Source organism: Ixodes scapularis, unplaced genomic scaffold, assembly GCF_016920785.2.
Source record: "Ixodes scapularis isolate PalLabHiFi unplaced genomic scaffold, ASM1692078v2 PGA_scaffold2__306_contigs__length_199485367, whole genome shotgun sequence".
Classification (NCBI taxonomy): domain Eukaryota; kingdom Metazoa; phylum Arthropoda; class Arachnida; order Ixodida; family Ixodidae; genus Ixodes; species Ixodes scapularis.
The window spans coordinates 56,496,372-56,520,993 of NW_024609857.1; the positions used below are offsets into that span (position 1 = coordinate 56,496,372).

The 24,622-nt window shown below is 46.3% G+C and overlaps 1 protein-coding gene across 1 annotated transcript; it reads left to right on the forward strand.

Annotated features, from left to right (window-relative positions):
• Positions 1 to 24,297, forward strand: LOC8037429 (multiple coagulation factor deficiency protein 2 homolog). Its single transcript, XM_002404893.5, has 4 exons — positions 1 to 537; positions 19,722 to 19,808; positions 21,130 to 21,263; positions 23,002 to 24,297. The coding sequence occupies exons 1-4, from the start codon at positions 362 to 364 to the stop codon at positions 23,091 to 23,093; spliced, it is 489 nt and encodes a 162-aa protein (XP_002404937.4). The 5' UTR covers positions 1 to 361; the 3' UTR covers positions 23,094 to 24,297.
• The last annotated feature ends 325 nt before the right edge of the window (positions 24,298 to 24,622 follow it).

The window sequence follows — 24,622 nt, forward strand, 5'->3', positions numbered from 1 at the left end:
GTCAACGTGGCTTTGTCTAAGCACAGTCAAGGCTCGTCCGTTTTTAACTCTCGCAGTGTGTCGCGCCCAACATCTGCGACATCTTTTTGCGTTCTTTTTTTGCTTGTTTTTTCGCGGAAAGACCGATTCTCGTCTGGTTATCGTCTGCGGATCTCTCCCTTACAGTCTTATCTGTCTCGACTGACGTGGCCAGCTGCAGATAGAGGAACCTAACGTCGTGGCGTGCCAGGAGTGTAAAACGTATATACTTTCCCGCGACCACCTCGCCCCAGGAACCCCAAATTCGCAAGATAAGGGCGTGCGTGTGTGTGTGTGCTGTGGTCCGCGTTTTGTCGAGGAATCGAATCGGAGTGGATCATAGATGGCTTTCGGCGTTCGGAGTTGGTCGGGCCGGTTGGCGGCATGCTTCCTGTGCGTGCTGTGCATCGTGGGCTCGTACCGCGCCGTCGCCGAAGCAGGCACCCCGGAAACATCCGACGACAAGCTGGCTACGGTCCGCAGGAAGTACGGCCGAAAAGACATTATTCAGGACATAGAGTGAGTGCCTTTGGTCTTGTTTCTTCTAAACCTATAAATGTGTTTTATCAGATGCAACCCTCACGTGCAGAGTTCAAGCGGCAGATTGAACTTCGCTTCCCCGCTATGTTTGGCGGGGAAAGGGAAGGTTACGCAATGTCGTGGAGTCACGTGACCCGGCGACGATGGTGTGACGTACATTTCGCGTCTACGCTTAGGGGGGAACTCGACAACACAGTGTTGTCGTCATGTCACCTCACGTGACAGAATTAAAATTTCCCGATAAATTTAGAAGGTGAAATGAACGTTATGTGATGTCATCGTTCGCGCTCGACGCATTCGGTGCACCCCGATGCTCATCAGCATAATGAAACTTGTATAATGTTTATTTTTTTTTTTTTCAAATTTAGAATTGGTTGAAAGAGGCAACATACGGAAGATAAATTGTTTCAGTCAAATTTTGTTGTCCGTACCTAAAGATTCCTTGGATCGCCGTTCTTCCTAAAGGGGGCTCAACAATTACGACTCGTCAATAGACTACTTCCATAAAGTCCTACATGCAACACGGCGCGCGTTGCACTCTGGGAACTAGTTGACCAGCCAGGGAGGAGGGTGGCATGGTTTCGGTTTCGATCGACACGTCGACAAGAGATTATACACAGAGCGTGGACTATTAACGGCCGTTAGCTCATGTTTTCTGGTCCCGAAAGCGTCATTTGGGGTCTCTAAACTAATCTAAATGGCCAGACCTCGAAGCTTTAGACAAGCCCGAGACGTATAGCTTGTCTTAGCTCATGCTTGTTGTATTTTTGTAGTTGAGCCTTTCTCTTAGCGTTCCAATCGAGGTATGTGGACGAGCCAGTGCTGGGAATTTCGACGCTGCGAAGCTCGGGGATCTTGCTTGTGTACGAATTAACAAGCTGTAGCAACCAATAAGTATGCCTACATCGAGCTCGCGCCTTTACATTAGTGTTGTTGGTCAGGAAGTTTGTTTGTTTCGTGCGTCCATAGACGAAATATCACTTTTTGCAATTACTGTTTTTTGTAATACGCCTGAGTACGCGAGGTAAAACTCGGAGGCGCCATTGAAAAGCTCAATTTTAGCACACTTCTTATCTCTTATCTGTACTGACCCGCAGCACTGCACGAAGTGAGGTCCCCACCCGCTTGCATTCCACTAATGTTCAACATGGCGTATGCGCATAAGGTTATCCTGAAATCATATAGGCACATTCGCACAAACAGACCGGTTTTAGAAAGCAAAAGTCGAGCACTTGCGTGAAGAATGTCGCACCGTTCGCCGGGAGTGCGCCGGACGGGCATGAACCCCTATGCGGTGCGCCAAACGAACGAAATTATTCAAAGCGCGTTTGACGGTTGCTAATGGCCATAATATTTGCTATGTGTTTGCTTTCTTCCCGCCTGAGTACGTCAAGATAATTTCAGACACACCGTTCAGGCACAGATCTTGGGCGTCAGTTAAAGCTCGTCCAAAAAGGCTTAGCGAGGAGTAGGGGACGCTTGTTAGGGCCTCCGTCGTAGCTAGCCGATCTCAGCGTTTGCGAAAACTTAATCTTCTATCAGCATAAAATTTGAGTGTGAAATATGTGATGACACGAGGAAGACATCATAGTAACTTTTGTGCAGTAGTGAGGTCGAATTTATTGCGTTTCCTTAAAAGTTCATGCGTCAACGCTGGGTTCAACTTTGATACTCCTGTGAGAATGCGGCTTGCTTTTTGCCCGATGAAGTAACAAGAAGCGGACGTTTGGCAAACAAAATAGGTGAAAGGCTCCAGATTAACAAATTTCAGTTCTAGTTCACTGGTACCAGACGGGATTATTGAAATTGAACTCAAAGATGCACTCGTGGGGGGTGAGGTGACTAAGCTACGTTTGCATACACACTCATAATATCTAGTGTTTCGGGGACCAAGAAAAGTGCCCCGGTCTTCGTTTTGTATCGCTCGAGAATTAGTGTATTGTACGTTCGTGAAAAGTCAGATAATCGAAAACGCAAGCAGAGCGTTCGGTCGCGGCATGATAGCATGAGATGAAGCTGCTCAGTCGAAACCGAAACTGAGCGGCCAACTAGTTCCCAGAGTGCACTGCGTGGTATTTCGCCGCGATGGGGCGCGTCGGTTTTGGAAGAAGTCCATTGATTGTATAGACAATTGACCCCGTAAGTGAGACGTCACCGTTCCACACAAATTGTTGCTAGGGGCGTTGTAATGGAAGAATTCGTGGGACTGGATTTTGGTCCGAAAGAACGATCGGTCAAGAATAGGACCGATCGTTATATAGGGTAGGATAAATAGGATAAAGGAAGCCTAGCGATTTCGCAATTATCACGACACAGAGGTTTGTCGAGAATTGGCTGTTTCTAAAATATTTCCGACGATAACTTGGGTCCTCGAGACGCCTCGAAGTGCTTGTTGCCGACGACGAACGCATGACGAACGCAAACGTAATGACTGAAATATTCCGTCTGCAATAGTTTTAATCGTTTGCACAATGTTACAATTTTGGTTTTGTATTTATTTAGAATATGGCAGGCCTAAGAAAGCTAATCAGATTCATAAAAACGAATTTTATTTCCGTGCGATACGGGATAATGATCGACTGACGAAAATAATCGCACGCATAGAGATCTGCTAAAAATACAGCGAGAAAAGCATCTGTTTAGGACATGTTACCAAAGCAGCGTCAGGCCATCTTTCCGATTTTGCAGTTGGCGTGCGTTGTAACGAAGGAGCAATTATTTTGACTCTAACATGAACGGTTCGAGACCCCAAATTTTGTTTTTTCAGGCTCGCAATATGAGTGTTTCGTGCCTGCTTTGAAACCATCACACTGAGAAAAAATCCTACTGATTCCTCAGTTTTAAGCAAGACCCCAAGAGTAGTAGTCTGAGAAGCAGCGCTTCTCCGTGCCTCTAAAAGATCTGAGTTTACTCTTACACCGAGTGTAAAAGATAAGGATGTCAAAAGTGACCTTGCCAGTCTCGCCCTTGCTCACTAACGAACATTGTCGAGACCGAATTTTTGAGATGCAAAGAATAGTAGATGAAGAGCTGAGCGCGACTTTGTCGACCCAGAGCCAGCTGTAACGCCGACGCATCGTCGCGCTGCTACCCCCGTTGACGCTCATCATTTCTTTTGTTTCTAGGCACAAGATCAACGATTAAATCTTTATTTTTGGCTCTACGCTTGTCGGTCCGGTTCCATCTGCGACAATTTATCTGTTCGCACAGTTCGTTTGATCACACAGATGTGCACTGAAGCAACTGTGCTGTCAGCACTCCTTGAAACGTGTGCTGATCTGCACTTTGACCTTGATACACTTCACGTCGTCGTGATACGCGATTCGGCTTCACAGTGTATTCACGTACCTTCTCAAAAATTGCGAAAGCGAGCTCCACAGGAAGGCGTCCGCGCGCTCGCGTACCTCGAACGTCGATCAAAGCTGCGCATGGAGACTCTTGGCTTTCGATATCCCGCAGAAAGTTGACCCCGAGAATAGAAGTTTCGTCGATTGTCACCGACCTTTGACGGAGTAGCGCGGTCGCGTACTCCGCCAAAAAAGAGACACTGAACACGAGAAGCCATGTGTTGTCTGCTAGAAAGGCCAAACCGGTTGTGAAACTTGATTGCGGGCCTTTGTTATCGCTTTATGGCACTGAGGCGATAGAAAAAGTGTTCATGATAAGATATTGAGAAGGCACAATGCTTTCAAAAAATATTTACTCTTTTATCACACAGTTTCTAACCTTAAGTCAATCCCCCATGCATTTGTGAATTACAGCGGCCAGCAACGTTTTTCTGGAGCGGAGCGTCATGTTGTGACGTCATCACTTACGGGGTCAATTACAAGCATGGCGAACTGACTGGTGCTTTATGAGTGCAAGCACGTGCGTCTTGCCCGTGAGCATGGCCATGGCAATCTTGAAATTGCCCGTGCTTCTCCACACGGGCAGAGACATGGCGGCGTCCTTGCTTGCAATTGTTTGTTAGCGGCGAGTTGTTTTGGTTGGACTCCCCCACGGTGGGACTCCCCTATGGTTCCCTCTCGTGACGTCATTACCTCGCGAACAACACGTTCGATGGCGTTTATAATTAGCATGGTGGCAGCTTGAAATCATTGCGCTCTCAAAGCAACACTACTAACACCGCCAAAATTGGAGTTCTTACATTCCTCTTATTTCCGGCTATGAGAAATCCTTTCCTGACGTCATAGTCAGCATTCGGCTAATCGTAGCAGGTCGTCCACAGTGACGCTTTTGATCGCGCACGCCGCTAACAGCAGGGATAGCCAACCTGCAGCTCGCTATACTCTGTTTCACCTAGGGTGCCTCAATGTCCTTCTGTTTAGGGTGATGCCACCCTTTGTAGTACCACATGCCGACAGCACGCGCTCACGGGAAAAATACAAAGAAATTGACGAAAACAAAACGTCGCCATAGCACAGTCAGCGCCACAAGCGCGTGCAGGGACACGCTCTGTCACGCGCTTCTGAACAAAAAATAAAAATAAACGTGTGTGACAAAATGGCGAGATGCCACCACCCTAAGCAAAGCGCACATGAAGGCACCCTAGTTTCACCTTATGTTGCACCGCAGCGAAGGCTAGAAGCGCGTGTTCATAGCGTTTGCAGCTGCCTCTAATGCACGAGAGCTTGTGCCGCCAAAATGTGACCCAGAGCAAGAAGCGAATCTGAGTGGGTACTACGTTTACGGCAACGATAAGAACAAGCCCAGGGTCGCCACGCTCGTCAATAAGAACATCACGGTCATACATCACGAAACAAAGCAAGAAGTAGAGAACGTTCTGACGGAAGTGGTGCCTAGCAACAAGGGAGGCAAGAGCACATTCGTGCTAAACGTGTACGCGCAACACAAGGGCTACAAGACCGAGGACCTCGCGGAAATCATGGAAACGGCATGCAAGATGGCCGGCAAGGACAACGCGATAGTCGTCGCGGGAGATTTCAACTCGGCGCATACGGAATGGGGCTACGTAAAGGACACGAAGAGGGGCAAAGAGTTACTCAAGCTAATCGAGATGCACGAACTAACGATCATCAACGACACAGACTGCCACACTAGAGTGGGAAACAGCGTGAGTCGAGACACAAACCCGGACCTCTCGATGATCAGGGGAGCCACGGCGGGATGGATAAACACGCAAGAAACCCTCGGAAGCGACCACTGCATCATTAGGATCGAAGTAGTGGCAGACGCCAAGCGTCGACGCATAGGAAAGAATCAGAGAACAGACTGGAGAAAGTTCAGACAGGAAGTGGAAACAAGACCCATAGACGACCTTGCGCGGTGGACAAGGGAACTAAAAAGAGCCAAAGAAGACTACACCAACGAGGTAGAGCTGACCGAAAAAGTCACTGCAGTTGACTCGCGACTCGAAACGCTGTGGAAGAAAAGGCGCAATTTGACTGTAAAGTGGAAAATCAACAAACTGAACCGGAATTTGAGACGTCGAGTGGCGGAACTCAACGAGGAAATAGAAAAGTACGCCGATGACTTGGCGCGACAAAACTGGTGGCAAAAATGCGACAAACTGCAGAACACTTTGGAAACAAAACAGACCTGGAACCTGCTCAAATACCTGGCGGACCCGGCATCGACAAGAGGCGAAACCAACCGAACTCTCACGAGGATTGTACACAAATTCCAAGGAGACGTGCTAGAATACATCAAGAACAGGTACGTCCCGGATCAAGGGACACCCGAAACCGGAAACGAGTATACGGGACGAACCAACGAGAGTCTTGACAGAGACTTTGACGTTGGGGAGCTGGTGGCAGCCGCCGCCGAAACGACCAACAGCACACCGGGGAGGGACGGCATCACCAACGCCACGCTACGGAATCTACCGCAGAAGACTCAGAAGCAACTCACAAACTTTATTAACGAGGTATGGAACAGCGGAAAAGTCCCGGAAGAGTGGAAGCACTCGCAAATCAAGCTCATTCCCAAGCAAGGAAAAAAACCGCATATAGACAACATGAGACCTATCTCGCTAACGTCGAACGTAGGCAAACTCATGGAACGCATGGTGAAAAACAGGCTACAGCGCTACCTGGAGGAAGAGGGGCTCATGCCGCACTGCATGTACGGTTTTAGGCCACACCTGAGCACTCAAGACGTGCTACTTCAGATCAGGGAAGAAGTGCTGAGCGGCAAAATCCCCGCCAAAGGGGAGCACATCGTGCTAGCCATAGACCTAAAGGCGGCCTTTGACAACGTTGCCCACTCCGCCATACTAGACAACTTGAACGCCACCAACGGAGGCGAAAAGACCTACAACTACGTACGCTCCTTCCTGGAAAACCGCAGCGCCACCATCCAGATTGATGACACAAAGACTAAGACGTTCGACATGCCCAACAAGGGGACGCCGCAAGGAGCGGTGCTGTCACCCCTACTTTTTAATATAGCGCTCTTCAAGCTATCCGAGAGACTGGCAAAGATCCCGAACATAGAGTACGCGGTATACGCAGATGACATTACGATATGGATCACAAAAGGGTCGCTAGGAGAAAAGGAGGAAAGGCTGCAAAAGGCGGCAGAAGTCATACAAGAGGTGGCAAAAGCAAGCGGACTCCACTGCTCGCCCGAAAAATCAGAGATTCTGAGGATTCATGGACGAAGGTACGACAGAAGCATACCCATCAACGTCACGATAGAAGGCCACACAGTGCCCGAAGTGAAAGAACTAAGGCTGCTGGGTATGTGGTTACAACATAATGGGAAAGCCACGCTACAATGGGAAAAGATCTCCAAAACCATAGACATCATGGGAAGGATGATTAAGAGAGTCACCCACAGGAAGTGGGGTCTAAAAGAACGAGACGTGGCGAAGATTGTTCAAGCCGTCGTCGTAAGTAGGATCACTTACTGCATGCCGTACCACCGGATCACCAAAACAGAAGAGAGAAAGATCGACTGCAAAATGAGGGGAGTGTACAAGCTAGCGCTAGGACTACCCATTACCACATCAACCGAAAAACTCATGGCCATGGGCATCTCTAACACGTACGGAGAGCACAAGGATGCCATGCTGACGGCGCAGAAAGAGAGACTCGGACGCAGCGAGACCGGAAGACGCCTGGCGACCAAACTCGGCTTCAACGACGTGAGGACAAAGGCGACCAGAACGGCCGACCTAAGCGATATGGCGAAAAATACGTACATCGTACGACCCATACCAAAACACATGAGACCGGATACGCATGAACAACGAAGACTAGCCAGAGCCAGGTACTACGAAAGGATAGCCAAAAAGGGAGAGGTGGCGTATGTCGACGCTGCCGACTACCCGGACCGGGATGCAAAGGTAGCCGTATACCTGGACAAAAACAAGATGGAGAAAAATAGCTGCTCGATGCCCAGGGCAACGACGGAAGAGGCCGAAGAGAGAGCCATAGCGCTCGCCATGATGGACGGCTATAGGAAGGGCAGTAGCATGCTCATCCTGTCGGACTCTCAACAGGCCTGTCGAAATTTTCTAAAAGGCAGGATTGGAGCGAGAACCGCCAAACTTATAAATAAGGTCACCCCGAAAAGTGCTGGAGTAACGCACGAAATCGCGTGGATTCCCGCTCACGCGGGCGTCACGGGTAACCAGGCAGCAGACGACCGAGCCCGTGCTCATACCTTCCGGGCCGGTCTGACGCAGCCGGGGAAAACCGTTATCGTGAACCCGAGCTACTCGGAGCTACTTGACCACTACAAGGCCTGCCGATTCCAGTTTCCGGAGCCCGCGGACAGGTTCGACAGAATAGATGCCGCCCTATGGAGGAGACTCCAGGCGGGCAACTTCCCGAACAAGGTGCTGGCCAGACACGTGGATCCGGACAGGTACGAAGACGACAGCTGCCCCTGGTGCGGCTCCCGAGCGACACTCTACCACTCCACGTGGGAATGTACGAATAACGACGAGCTTCCCAAGCTCCAAGACGAAGAAAAAGGCCAAGCCGGCTGGGAGAGGCTGCTGCGGAGCAGGGACCCCGGAGAGCAGCTTAGGCTGCTCGAAAGGGCCAAACTTGCTGGCCAGCTTCTAGGGATCCTGGAATGAGGAACCCTCCCCGCTAAGGCTCCACTTCCGTCATCATCAGCATCATCCCTCATGTTCCAATAAACGTTTTCCTCCTCCTCCTCCTCCCGCGCTTGTACCTTTTCCCGCGGTACATCAGAAGGTGAAATAGATTATAGCAGCGTGCGGCTCTTCGCGAGTCCAAGGGCGGCTCGCATCTCCCCATAGACCGACACGCGGGCTTGACGTCACGGAGCTGCGGCGGCGCTGCGATCGCGCCGGAGCCGAAGGGTGTAGGCAAAAGCGCGCACGTTTCGCATGGGCGTCATAGCATTTCAGCATGCCGCGAAGCTGTGTTGTCGTTAATTTCACCGAAATGTACAAGAAAAGCAGCGGAGTGAGTTTCCACAAGCTCCCGGCAGACTCTGAAAGGCATAGAAGGTGGATAATATCCGTTGATCGAAAAGAATGGTCTCCTCGCGTGAACGACCGTTTGTGCGGCAAACACTTTCTTGAAGGCAAGTGCGGCTTCCATTTCAATCTCCGTCCCGAGGCTTGCTTATGTGCAGGGAAGCTGTTGTCCGATCGAGACCAACCGGGTTTTGATCCCATGGTATTCGCGCACAAAGCATCGGCCAAGCACTCGTCGGAGGCTCGCTACGCCCGTGCTACCCAGCAGAAGGGGATCGGCGACAGAACGGCAGTGTTGTAGGCGTTACCGAAAGAAAGTAACGAAATGCGTCACTCGTTACTTGCAAATGAAAGGTACGCGTTACTGAGCTACGTTACCTAAAAATAACGCGTTACCGTTACCTCTCCGTTACTTTTTTTAAATTATGATTTAACACATTTTACGGTTTTGACGCAGAAACTGAACATAATTACTTTTTCTCTTTTTATGGTTTCACCTAAATACTTACGAGAAAAAGCGCAAAGAAAAACATGGCTTGACGCCTGAAACACGGAAGAAATTAAAGTGTAATTTCTTTAAGACTTGGGAAGTGGTAACGAGTAACGTAACTACCATACCCGTTACTGTGCCGAAAACATAGCGAGTAGGTTACTACGTTACTGAAAAAAGTGACGCGTTGCGAACAACGCAATTACTTGTAACATGTTACCGCCAAGACTGCAGAACGGACAAAGCGTTACTGCTTGTCATGCCTTGTGGTCAGGAGGGTAGAAAAATGTCATACCTTGACTTGAAGACGCTGTGTGTATTTAATCAAATAATGAATACACACACTTCCGCAGACCCACAGTCTGCTGATCCCGCCGGCAGTGCGGAAACCGACTCGAGGTAATCGTAGGCCTCGAGAGACTTGTACGCCTGCACCGTGTCGGCCGTGAACTAGCTTGGCGAAAAAACTAAAATGACGACGTGAGCCGTCGACTTCGGTGACAGCAACTTTACGTCGGAAGTCCAGCAGGCCTTGTTTACGGCGTACGGATCCTCGTAGGCAACGCCGTCCACGCAGTTTGTTTCGCTACCGCTCCCGTTCAGGCTCGGGCAGCGAGCTCAAATAGTCGGGCATAGCATAGACATATGTTGTCAGGAAATACGACGCACAAATAAAGATACAAGCGTCCCTACAACGTCAACAACGAGCGCACGCCATAGAACGCAATGGCGAAAACACGGAGAGCCGGGCTGCTTTTGCCCACATATATCTACCGCGCATGCGCGGCCTTCCGGCCGTGTTGGTAAACAGAGCCGCTCTGCGTGTCGGTCTATAGGGAGTATTCACTGGCGGCCATAGCTGTGTGCGCGAATGCTGAGCGCGTGCTGATGGCGAGCTTCCACAGTTCTTTTGCAACGTGCATTCCGCACCATCAAAAGTGCCGGTCTTAGCAGCCTATTGATGTGAGCTCGTTCTGAGCATGCGCTCTAAACAGCACCCACAAATATGGCGTCCAGTGAATGCTCCCTATACTCCGTTTCACCTTATGATGTACCGTAGGAAAGGCAACAAGCGCGAGCTCCCTGCTCTGGGCACACCTCGGCGGCACATGCTCTCCTGCAGTAAAAGCAGCTGCCAGATAGAAGACGACGATGACGAAGACACAGGACGTGTGTGGACGCTGCTCCAAGACCATCAATGGGCGGCAGCAATATATTGCGTGTACTGGGACCTGCAACCGCCGGTTCCACTGCAGATGCGTGAATATTGCCGCTGCGGAGTATGAACTTCTCGTTCAGAACGGAGTCAGCACCTACGAGTGCCACGAGTGCACCAAACTGCCCGGCCTCGATTCGGCTAAGCTTTGCTCCGACGATGTGCACTCTTGTGTGGATCCCAGTGGTGATGCAGGCGAAGAACAACCTGACAAAGAGGAAGGACCTGGAGACAACGCAGACCTTCGAACGATCATCCTTCAGCTTTGCCGGAAGGTTGATGCTCTGTCGTCTGAAGTACAGGCCCTGCGAGCAGACAATGAACAGCTGCACCTTCAACTGGCCCGTAATGCGGAACTCCTTCGTAAGTCCTTAGGCACTGGTCCTCCTCGCTCTGCTTTGTTAAATCAAGAAGCTGCATATGCAAGTCATATGTCAGCGATTCCGAGTACTACAACTGATGTGACGGTGCCATCTTGTTCGACTTCCTCAAATTTCGAAGCTAGACGTACCAGTTACGCGTCCGCGCTTCGGACCACTACGACTGGTGGTGACATGCAAGCAGGGAGACAAGTACGCCCCCTACCAGTTTGGAACCGTGCACCTAACCTGGAGCATGGGGACCCCTTCGTAGCTTCGACCGCCGGTATCCGCAACAGTCGATCGACTACTGACGAAGACGGATACACCCTTGTGCAAAAGAAGAGGAGAGTAAGGCCCGCCACGGGCACGAACTCTACAAGTAAGCTGACGGCTGTACCTCGACCTCCGAGGAGTAGGGCGCTCTTTGTGTCTCGGCTTGACCCTACAACCACTGTTGACGACATCGCAGCAATACTCAGCAACGTCGTCAAAACATGTGTCTGTACCCCACTTCCCTCTAGACATGTGAGCTATGCATCGTTCCACATCGCTGTAGAGTGGGACGATTTTGACAAGGTGAATGACGCGAGTGTGTGGCCCATTGGCTGTCTCTTTAGGCAGTTTTTTGGGTTGTTGAGGAGAAACGAAGAAGATGCATGATGAGTGTACCATTTATTATCAGAATGTACGTGGTTTGAGGACTAAGGACACCGAGTTTTTTTCGGAGGCTATGTCAAGCACGTATTCAATCATATGCCTAACAGAAACTTGGCTTATAGATGGAATTTCTAGTTCTAATTATTTTCCACCCAAGTATGAAGTATATAGACGTGATCGTGACTATGTGAAAACGGGAAAGAGCTTGGGGGGAGGTGTCTTGATTGCTGCAGATAGGAGCTTGAAAGTTCATCGGAGGAGCGACCTCGAGTATTATCCCGAGAGCGTGTGGATTGAAGTACTGTCTACCGATGGTAGAAACTTTCTCATTGGCAATTACTATTTTCCGCCGATGTTTGATCACATTATTTTCTGTGAGCATATCAACTTCCTGGAAGAAAGAATTGACTTCTCTAAATTTCGAGTGCACATGTATGGCGATTTCAACCTTCCTGGTTACGATTGGGAGTCAGGCAGCTTCTTAGCCAGTCACACGAACACAAGGTTGAAGCTACTTTGTCTGTTAGACTTCGTTCATTTCAATGGTTTTGAACAACGTAATACTGTACGCAACTGTTGTGGAAACATACTTGACCTTGCCCTGGTCACTTCGGCTGTTGATATCAGTCTTGCCAAAGCTCCGCTATCTCGGGTGGATAACTATCATCAACCTTTTATTGTATCATTTTTCTTCCCACTTGCCAAGCGAATTTTCCATTCACAGTCATGGTTTTCCTACTCCAACGGTGATTACTATTCATTGTATCAGTATCTTCGGGACTATGACTGGAGTAATGTTCTAGCTGATCAGTGTGTTGAATCATCAACTTCCACACTTTCGACTATTGTCCAGGAAAGCATGCGACTCTTTATACCAAAGAGGGTGTCTCATAAAAGTGACTATCCCATATGGTTCTCAAAGGAACTAAGACATTGCTTAAGGCGCAAGCTACACTATCATCGCCTGTACAAAAAAACTGGCAATGTCGTTTGGTACACGAGATTTAGTCAATGTCGTGCAGAGGCGAAACAATTGTTTAAGCGAGATAAACAACAACATGCTGACATCGCCGAGCAATCATTGAGCACACAGCCACAGTGTATGTGGAAGTTTGTCAAAGAGAGCATCAAAGAGAATGTTACCACGATCACATTGCGAGATAATGAGGATTGCGTCTCTGACCCTGTTGATGTAGCTGATCTTTTTGCGCGCCACTTTAGTGCTTCTTTCAGTACAAATAATGGCCTAATGCCTAGCTCGAATATAAACTGCCTGGATTTTTTGACTGTTGCTCCAATTAATGAATCTGAAGTCTTGGAGGCAATTAAAAAATTGAAACCAAAGTTATCTACGGGAATAGATGGAATTCCCAGCTTCATAGTAAAAGGTTGTGCTCCACTCCTTTGTCCAGTTTTGGTTCATATCTTTAACTTATCACTTGCATCTGAAACATTTCCTACCGCTTGGAAGCGCTCTGTTGTTGTTCCATTACATAAATCGGGAGATCGATCCATGGTTAACAACTATAGGCCAGTCTCCCTCCTTTGTAGTTTTTCTAAAGTTTATGAAATTGTTTTGCACACCCGCCTTTACGCATATTTTTGTCGGAAAATTATTCCTGAGCAACATGGTTTCATGAAAGGCCGCTCCACAGAAACAAACCTGTGTTCCTTCCTACATCAGATTGTACCACCTGTCCATAGCGGAGGACAAGCGGATGTAGTCTACTTTGATATGAGCAAAGCTTTTGACAAAGTTAATCACCGATTACTGTTGAGTAAACTCTGTAGTTACGGTCTGTCCCTTAAGTACTGTCGTCTCCTCGATAGTTACTTATCTCATCGGCTTAACTTTGTGCGAGTATCCGGCCGATTATCTGCTCCTTTTTTATCTACTTCTGGGGTTCCTCAAGGCAGTAACCTCGGTCCTCTGCTGTTTTTGGTTTTTGTAAATGATCTAACTTCCAGCATCAAACACACGCGGTTTTTGTTATTTGCTGATGATATTAAGTTGTTTACAGCGGTTAAAACGGTTGACGATTGTAAATGTCTTCAGCGCGATATAGATTCTATTTCGGCGTGGTGTTTTTCAAATGACCTACTCTTAAATGAGTCAAAGACGAAAGTTATGTCCTTTTCTAGGAAGCGTGAAATTCTGAGTTTTCCCTATGTATTAGATTCCACCAATATTACTCGCGTTGAGGTCATTCGTGATCTAGGCGTTTTTATGGATCCTGCAATTAATTTCAACCATCACGTGACCACAATTACGAATGCTTCCTTTCGAGTGCTGGGAGCCATTACACGAGTGACACGCGATTTTTCTAAACCACTTTGTATTTTACGTTTGTTCTCTTCACTGGTGCGTAGTCGTGTTGAATATGCCTCAGTTGTCTGGAACTGTATTGGAGTGACAAATTCAGGTTTAATTGAGAGTGTTCAACGTAGGTTTGTTCGTGTTTTGTTTGATCGTTATTTTCAACCGAATTATTTCTATAGTTATGAGAGGATTTGTGAACTCGTGAAGTTAGACTCGTTGCATAACAGGAGAACAATTCGTGAACTGACATACTTGTATAAGATTGTAAATGGTATAATTGACTCCCCAGAGCTACTCGGCCACATCTATTTGCACGTTCCTCGTCAGTCTTGTAGACTTCATACTTTGTTTTATCCTATAGACTTTTATCATGCTGCACCCATTACACGCCTACAATTGACTTATAACCATTTAGAACAGATTTGTGCGAATGCTAGCCTTGATATATTTGATGAAAAGCGTAAATTTCGACAGTGTGTTGAGGCTATTGTTCTTTCCTAACGTTTCGCTTTTATCCTGTTTAGCGTTGTATTTCTGAAGAAATAAGTGCACCACTAAGGAGGCGTCAAGCTGTTGGTGGGTCACTGAAAATAAGAATAAACAATAAACAATAAACAATGCTATGAGCTCGCGCTGGTAGCCTTCGCTGCGGTACAACATAAGGTGAAAGGAAGTATAGTATGCGTGCCCTCCTTCCCCTCCAGTATCCCCAAAACAAAACTAATTCTAGAATTAAAAAATGAAAAAAAAATCAGCTTTGTTAGCCTTGCACTACACTACGTACATACAGCTGGACTGCTTTTTGACATATAGATGTCTCCGGTGACCCTGTTTTCTTTATTGTTCTAGAAATAATTTCAAACCGTATAGATGGTATTCAGTGGACGCAATATTTGAGGTGACTTCGCACAGCGTATGCTCGGGATGCATTCGTATTTATGGTATCCCAAAGAATACAATCTTGATGGTGTGCAATGTGCATGATGGAAGCGTTCTGAAAGCTTGCTGTCCCACGTGCTCAGCAACAGCGAGCTCAGCAATGGCCGCCAGTAAATAACACCTATGGACATTTTCTGATTCCTGTCGTTCTGACTCGCGTGGTTTCCGTATCTGATATACGTGACGAAAAAAATAATAAAACATTTGAGCCTGGAATACGCGAGAAAATATAGGTGAGGCAAAACAAGAATGTGTGACAATCACACATTTTTCGTAGACACTTTCTAAAGGCGTGGAGAAATCAAAGCGATGTTTTACCGCATACCGGAAGTGAGGACATTCAAGAGGACTGCGCCCTTGTGGAAAAGGTGTATGCGCATAACGGGCGTCATGGGCGGTGGCTGGCTAGCGAGCCATGGATTAATTTTTGCTTTGCGGTTGAAGAAACGTTTTGCCGCCTGGTGTTATTTGTTGTAGGCAACAATTTTACTTGTCCTCTTTGGAAAGGACTGTTCCCTCTCTATTGTTCGTTGTTAAAAGTGTTGCCCCCCCCCCCTTTTTTTTTTCTTTTTCCTGCGGCTTCTTGAACTTTCGTAGTTTGGGCTGCGGCTCTTACCCCATGTCGCTCTGGCCACCCCTGCTTTATAGCTTAGCAGCCATAGGTCGCGTCCAACGTTCATAGCGTGACATTGCGGGAACGCAAAATGACAAGCTTTTTTTTTAGAGCGCAGCTCTTAGGGGCCCGTTTCCGGCTTGAGCGGCGTCGCCGTCGGCGTCGGCGTCGCCGTCGCCGTCGGCGTAACCGCGCGGTGCATCATGGGAAATGTCCCATAATGCACCGCGCGAGCCCCCCACCAAGGTCACGTGACCTCGTGGGGGGTCACGTGACCCCCCGAAGTCACGTGGCCCCCTCCTCGAGGTCACGTGACCCCCGCCGATGTCGCGTGACCCCCCGATGACGTCATCGTCACTGATGACGTCACCGGCATCCACATCGTCATCGTCATCATCACTGATGACGTCACCGGCATCCACATCGTCATCGTCATCATCACTGATGACGTCACCGGCATCCACATCGTCATCGTCATCACTGATGACGTCACCGGCATCCGCATCGTCATCGTCATCATCACTGATGACGTCACCGGCATCCACATCGTCATCGTCATCATCACTGATGACGTCACCGGCATCCACATCGTCATCGTCATCATCACTGATGACGTCACCGGCATCCGCATCGTCATCGTCATCATCACTGATGACGTCACCGGCATCCACATCGTCATCGTCATCATCACTGATGACGTCACCGGCATCCACATCGTCATCGTCATCATCACTGATGACGTCACCGGCATCCACATCGTCATCGTCATCATCACTGATGACGTCACCGACATCCGCATTGTCATCGTCATCATCACTGATGACGTCATCAGTGACGTCACTGATGTCGTCACCGGCATCCGCATCGTCATCGTCATCATCACTGATGACGTCATCAGCGACGTCACTGATGACGTCACCGACATTCGCATCGTCATCGTCATCATCACTGGTGAAGTCATCAGTGACGTCACTAATGACGTCATCGGTACCCGCATCGTCATCGTCACTGATGACGTCATCAGTGACGTCAGTGATGACATCATCGGCATTGGGGGTCACGTGACCCCCAAGGTAACGTGACCCCCCCTGGTTAGTTTAACCCCCCCCAGTGCCCTTCCCTCCTCCTCCTCAAGAGCTGCGCTCTAATTCGGCGTTACAGGGAGTTGTAAGCGGCTTTCATTTTTTGTGTTCCTTTGTTATGTTACTGTAAAGTTTACTGCCGCAAAACGTCTAATAGATTGTACGAGAGCCCCCAGACAAGCTACGCTTCAGAGTAACGACACCTGCCTATCTTGGTGCTTAAAATCATGGTTGCCAGTTTCCTGAAGCTTTAATGGAAACACGTTTCCGTCATCCACAAACGTTTAAACAGTTCGCGACAGAGCAAAGCAATATTACAGGAGCTTCCTAACACAGAATCTAATGCTGATGAAGTCGTACTTTGAATCATGACGATCGGCAGTTAAGTCTGCTCTGTACTAAGCACCAAGATGGCTGCGCCCACAACAGTATCGGGAAATAAAGTTGGGATACTCTAAGTGTAGCTCATTTATTGCCTCTAAATCGTACAATAGATAAAAGAAAAAGAAAAATCTTTGTGATTAGGTTTCGGCTAATTGCAGCCTCGCGTAACGCATATTAACCCGTGATTTATGTATCGTAAATGTAAGCTCTTGCTAATAAATAATTTATGGTCTAGAGGTCTAGTAGTCAGAACGAACAACCGGTAATAACAGGCGATGCCGCTTCTCTTTTTCCAGCACTCTCTATCTTCTCTCCAGGTGGTAGTGCCTAGAAGAACGCATCGTAGTTGTTGCTTTTAAAAGAAACGTGGTGACTTGTGTATTAAAAAAAAACTAAAAATATAAAAATATATTTGGGACAGGCGTGTCAAAAAATAAATTTTCGCGAAAAAAAAATGAGAGCAATATTGATGGCGCGCGATTTATTTTATATTTTGTGCGCAAAGTCGATGACGTCAGGAAATGGTCATTCATTCTTTCGACTTCAACGACATGGTCATTCGCTCTTCCCACCTCAGCGTGAACGCGAAGCCGATCCACCCCTACTCCACGCGTCCGAAATGCCGAGAGAGAAAACAAGTGGAAAGGAGGGGACTACCCACTAAATCGCGTCTCGCGCCGTCAATATTGCTCTAAAAACATTTGTCCAGACAAAAAGGTAATGGTCCCTGACCCTTTCGTTTACCCATCTCCCCGTCTGCCCGATATGCGCTCTCCCGCACGTCATTGGTATCTCGTAAACCAGAGAGGTTTCGCAATCTACATATTTGTTAACATGCCTTTTTTTTGCATGCATTCCCATGTAAACATATATGTAGATTGCGAAACATCGCTGGTTTACGAGATGCCAACGACGTGCGGGAGAGCGCATATCGGGCAGACGGGGAGATGGGTAAACGGGAAGATCGGGGAGCGTGACCTTCTTGTAAGGCGGTCACCTTCGGAAAACTTAAACTGTTCACTGTGACAGGTTTCCATGTTCACCTGTACTCGATGAAACGCCGATCTTGGGAAGGTATAAAATAAAAACAAAGAGAGAAATGTTCGAGTTTTCTAAAATCAAGGAGAGGGGCGATGTAGCATGTATCAGCACATCGTCAATCCTTTTATCAGATAAGAAATTTGAGTTCATCTTGCGAGAAGCTTAATTGTTAGCTAATGGTTCGCTTGGGAATGTATATATGTTCGTATTTTCCGAATGAAAATGAAATTGAGAGTACAGTTTCGTTCAATTCTGCGTGTTGTCCTTTTTTTTTGAGTTTAAGATGTTCAACTTGCCCAGCTACAAATTCTTTTACTAAGACATCTGGTTTTATGTAATTTTTTATTTCGCAGACATACTAGCAGGGTTCCCATTTTCTTAAGTGTGCAAGACGTTTAGATTTTGAAATGACACTTCAGTGGAATGAATGTACCGAGTGTATACACATTATGAGAACAAAGGTAACATGAATAAATCAGTAAGTATAAACATCCTGTCTACTAAGTAACAACGACAAAATAATTTCGCAGTAAATTTATATTTAAGATCACCAAGTGAACCTTCCGCGGTGATATATTGGCGTTCATCCGTCCCTTTCGAACATCTCTGGCTTAATCGCAGTTGCTAAATGTATTCGGTTTATAGACAGCAGGAAGCAACTTCGCGTACTCCTGATTCCACTTTTCTTTCTAAAGACATCATATGAACAGAGTAAAAGCATAGCCACTTTGTCAGTTTATTTTCGCGAGAAGAATACACGCGCCCGTGAATTTTGCAGACATGCAGATTCTGAAAAAACTATAAATGCACTCTTTTTTCGCAGAGTTCTAATTGTCCGAGGGCGTAAACACGACGCGTGAGTGCACTGTTCGCACTGCATGAATAACATCTTGCCGTCTGAAAATTTATGTAATGAACTTTACCGTCTAGCTCGTGCTGATGAACATTAAAAGAACTAGTCACAGGTGAGACGAGGGACGAGGTACACTTTCGTTCACAAAAGAAAGATGGATGAAAGAAAGCGTACGTCGTCCCTCGCCCTACCTGTGTGAAAGAAAGTGTACGCCGTCCTTCGTCCCACCTGTGTATTATTCTTTTGGGAGTTCCTCAACTCAACCAACATGCTCGTCCGTCTACAATAACTCGTGCCTACTTGCTTCTCTGTTCCTTTGAACCCCCCCTGGATCGTTGTCAAAACAAGGTACCCAGCGCCCTTGAAAAGTGTACCTCTACACGTGACGATCGTGCCGTTCTGGCATGAGACATTGGTACAGTCACTGGCCTGGTGAGAATGGCAGGAAGGAGATTTAGCTGTCCCGCCTTCAGCGCGAGCTTGCTAGCTTCAAATGCGCTTCGACGTCTCGTGCACCTCCAGAGCGCGCGCGCAGCACGACGGAAGGCACGGAACGCGTGCTAGAGGCCGCGGGCGTTCTCATCCTGCAACGTTGGCGCTTAGCGCACGATGGTTATTTTGACGGACTGCGGTTTGTCTTTTCAGTTTCTGTGAACGCAACTGACAGAGGGAGTTTGAACCCGTTCTTATGGGTTGATTTGGTAAACGTAACCAACGCTGCCAAACAGGTATGCATGGGCGTCTATAAGGTGTGCTACAAGTATGGTGTGCACGTGCATTTTCGCAGGCATCTCAAAGAAGATCTGAAGATGATCACGGATCTGCAACTGGAAGGCAAGCTCACGGAAGACGAGACAGTGTTCTATTTTTTTCGGTGAGCCTGATTATTGTTTTTTCACAAATAATTGTTTTGTTTTTTAGCATAGAATTACGCGAACAGAATCATTTATTGATGCAAGCTCTATCATTATCTTAGAACTTACATAACGTTATTTATTACCCCGATCTTTGATGGAGGAATGGAAAGAACGAAATTCAGTCATGGTGGTGCTCTTAATTGAAGATGAATTATATTACATTACACGAACGACTCTTTTCCAAGATATATATTAGAACACGATAGATTGTTCTTACGTTTTAGATTATTTACAGTTGGCTATCTTCGACGGAATTTACAACTAGCACCATGATCAGTTAAACAACTAGCCTACACTACAGTCATAAGATCGCAACTTGAATACGCGTCATCCATCTGGTCCCCTTGGCAAGATTCATTGATAACAAACACAGAGGCACTTCAGAATCGCGCAATCAGATTCATTTTTTTTTTCAGATTACTCACAAGACACCAGTATCATTCTTTACGAATGAAAGCTAACCTTGATCTGCTCTCATCCAGAAGAAAATTATCACGCTTGTCTCTTTTTCACAAGATTTAGTATCATAACCATGACGTCAGAACTCTCTATTATTCCCGGCCACTCGCATATTTCCTCGCATTGATAGCGTCTGTAAAGTTCGTCCAATTTTCGCCTCGTCAGTTTCGTTTCTTAACTCCACCTTGCCATTAACAATAACAGACTGGAATAGACTGCCTAACAGTATAGTGACCCAGAAGGTCATAACACATTCATATCCCAACTGACCATCCATCTGTATTTGCACTAATAGCAAAGTCAATTTGTGTTTATAGAAATGTTTTATTTGTGTATTTTTCTGTTTGATCAGCTGTTTTTCCTTAAAAATGTTTTGATTGTTAATTTCTTTCCTGCTTTGATTGCTTTATATAACAATGTTCTCCAGCATGTTAACCACTTCTTGTTTGTTCCTTTATATAATGTTTTTTCAGCAGGTACCCTCACCTTGTGTAATGCCCGTAAGGGGGCTTCAAGGTTTAATAAATGATGAAATACACTAATATCTGAATTAAAAAAAATAGACATGTAGCTTACTTTTTTTTGTGTGTTTGTGTGCTTTCAGGTTTGAAAACAAGTGAAATCGGAATATGTGTCGACACAGTATTCTTGAAAGTAAAAAAAGCGTTTGATCAACACACGGACCATCTGACGACATAACTGTTATAGGACTGCTGCTATTTTGACTGTACTTTCTGAGCAGAGAGGGTTTGCCCTAAAAAGTCTTTGCGAAATCACCCTTTTTTAATTAATTGGCGCTTTATTGTATGCTTCTCGTAGGATGCACGACTTCGACAACAACAACAAGCTGGATGGTTTAGAGCTCCTGGCAGCCATGCAACACACGGAAAACCACGACCATTCGTCATCCAACACCGACTCTGACAAGAAAGTTGACATTCAGCGGTTTATAAGTAAGCTCAAGAGTGCGTGTCTTTGTCAGTGGTGTACCCGCTAATAAAAAAAATAATTCGCTGTAATTAAAGTGAGTCCAGTTAAAACAAGTTCTGGATTACATGTACTGATTACATCTGTAGCTCAACTTGAGGATTGTTATTGGATCTTGTTTGCTTATAGACGCTTTCCGCCGGCGTCATATTAGATCTTCATCACCGACCTTTGCCGTATGTCCTCGAAAGGGCAAGCGAGTGGAGCTGACGATAAAAAGCCCAAGCCCACTAAAATACCTGCGTTTGTAGTAACAACGCCTTGGCAGAAATTTCCCCAGGAAGTCAAATTAGGGGGGGGGGGGGCGGTTAGGGGGGGGGGGGGGGGGTGCCTTCAGAAAAACAAGGAAGGGGGGGGGGGGGGTGTACACCCACCTGAGGGGCGTGTAAGGAAATCACTGCGCCTTGGCTTCTAGACGTACAATGACATCACGTGTGACCATGGGAACAAAGTCAAGTGCCTAAATAAAAAGGAACAAAAACTTAATATCAGTATTTTACTTTGGAAGAATAAAACACCGATGACAAGAACAGACGACTATTTCATTATTATCTGAAGCATCATGAATGAGAGTGGTAATATCGCCTTGTCCTTGCTGTTTTAATTCTTTCAAAACTAATATATTCCTTGCACAACATACTCGCATAGATTAAGTCAAGTCAGTATCAGCTGCGTTCAAGGCCGCCTCGAAGCGCTGGCCAGGGCGTAGCTGATGCTACGATCCAACAGGGCTAATCAGGGAGCACCAGAACCGCAACGTCACGATGTTTGTCAATTCTACGTGCTTGTGCTATTATCGGTTAAACCAAACAAGCGAAGTGAATCCGCTGCGGAGCGTTTAATATCTACGTCCGTGTTCGTTTGTCTTGTAGCCTTTGACTGTGCTCTAATTACACCGAAACGGAGAATTCTTGTTTATTTTTATTATAATAAATAAGAGACAGAGATTGAATGGTGGGCATTTTAACTTTACTATAGACCTTTTCTATATTGCGTTGAATTACAGCTCTAACTAGTCCTCGACTGTAATAAAGCGGTTTCATACTCATGCTTGTAATTGATTGTTAGTTTTTGTTTTATTGGTTCTTTTATAGTAGACTTCTTTTGGGTGATCTAAATCAATGAAGAGTCTCAACAACTCAACATATATCAAGATAATGAATATTATCGGAGCACATATTTCATATTATTCGCAAAATTTTCTCAAAGTATGCAGCCTGAATGTGCAACGATTAACCACTCAGGCGAACAATTAGCAAATGGGAAACGTTTAGAAATAAGTCAGTTGCCGCGAAAACCGAACTCGGATTCGTTTTTTGAAGCTTGTTTTCTGGAACTCTGTTCCAGAAGCTCGTTATATGGAACATGCGGAATCATATCGACATGGCTCTAGAAATCATCTCAGCATGAATCGTCGCGTGTCTGATGTATCTGTACTAAAGACAGCACTGTATCTTCTGCATCAGTCAAAAGACTAAGTGAATAATATAAAAGTGTACTTTCCCCATCTACCACGAGGTTTTCTAAAGTGTACACGGCGATAATTAAATCTTAATTCGTTGCTCATTCTTGTTTCTGATTTGTTCACATTGGCTATCGAGCTGCAGTCTGGAACTACAATAATTTTGCCGAAGTGAAAAAATACTCAAGACCAAAAATATCAATGTACAAGCAGTGATATGTTGTCCTTCATGTATGTTTCAGTGTCCGTGGACTCCCTTCTGCTGCTTGACAAGGATAACGATGGATTCCTTGAGTACTCCGAACTGCAGGCTTCGGCCGACGACGAATCCTAAAAGCAAGCTTTGCGCGCGTGTTCAAAATGAGCACGGCACGCCTTTGGAATGTGCGGTACCGAGTCCGGGCACATTTATGTCCTAGTCATTCTTAACCCGAGAACCGTGTGAACGTTACGTGTACTATTAATCAACCGTGAGATTTCGGATGGCTGAGCTTGCAGACCAGATCAGTCACGTGGCACAAGGCTGACGGTTCATTTGTTCCGTACATTCTAAAAAAAGCCCGTGGATCCGCTTTCCCGCGCAACACCCGGAGAGCCAATCGCGGCATCTTACGAAGGCAGCTCGGCGAATGACGATGCGGAAATATATGTTTAGACCAAAACACGCAGTCTGAGTTGTGACATTAAGCAATGCAAGCGTGACGGTTTGCATTGCTTAATGTCACAACTCAGACTGCGGTTTTTGGTCTAAACATATGTTTTGGCATCGTCATTCGCCGAGCTGCCTTCGTAAGATGCCGTGGTTGGCTCTCCGAGTGTTACGCGGGAAAGCGGAAGCACGGGCTTTTTTTTTTTTTAGAGTGTAGGTGCTAACAGTTTCACTTCATTGGCAGTTTCTTATTCGGAAGACCCATAGTGTTTAAAAAGAAAAGTTGGCAACAAATGACATCACCTGGTAGCAGAAGATCAGATTATAAACGAACAAAAAACAATAGGTTCCGTGTTTTTTTGTTTTTTTTTTTAGCACCAGAAATGTGTGCTATGCTACGAGTATTACCGATGGCAATACGCAAAGAGATCAACTAAGATTTCCCAAACTGCCAGTTCGAGCGCAAGCTATTCTTGAATATTGAGGGAAATCGCATGGTGGGGCGCTGGTTAAATGTGGTTCGAGTTGTGGTGGTCCATTGGTTATTGATTAGGGTTATAAGGGTGCTTCTTTAGCTACATAGATTGTCATTTGACTTTATACAGAGTGGCCGAGAAATATATTCACTGTATAATATTTGCCACATATTTATTCTCGACGAATGTCTTTTGATAATGTTTAGCATATGTTAACAAATAACAAATTGGTCGCCCTTTTCGACATCGATGTGCTATTTTAGAATGTAGGAGTTTCAATATTTCTAGTAGGCTAATGCCAATTCGCATTTTATACGTATTGATAATGAAAGTTGCTTCACCCTTGTGTTTTGCTTCATTTACACCGAAGGAGTGAATGTATTCACAAAACAATAAACCAGTTTACTGAATAATATCGCCCTATTATTTGTTTTTTTCAAAATTTTATTAGGAGGCATTTGGTTAACGAGCGAATCTGGAATTTTTGTTCCCGAGTGACTGTCATTAGAGAGTTTTAGTAGATCGTGTTTTCAGGCCACGCTATCTGTAGCGGGAGCTCGCGCTGCCACTTTGACGTATGCTTTGTAGCGCGCGCCCGTACCGGTAGCGGGCCTTTGAATACGATCTACTAAAACTCCCTACTATAGTGATATACGCTAGAATCACCACTGTTGCTTTCTAATCACATTTCCAAGAAGATATAAAACTGGAACAAAATAATGTAATTTATAGACTCGT

Bases quoted from the DNA above. Each gene is read 5' to 3' on its own strand.
- LOC8037429 (XM_002404893.5), top strand. From the start codon at position 362: ATGGCTTTCGGCGTTCGGAGTTGGTCGGGCCGGTTGGCGGCATGCTTC. The intron at 538-19,721 runs GTGAGTGCCTTT...GCATTTTCGCAG, and splicing joins GACATTATTCAGGACATAGA to GCATCTCAAAGAAGATCTGA. The intron at 19,809-21,129 runs GTGAGCCTGATT...TGCTTCTCGTAG, and splicing joins ACAGTGTTCTATTTTTTTCG to GATGCACGACTTCGACAACA.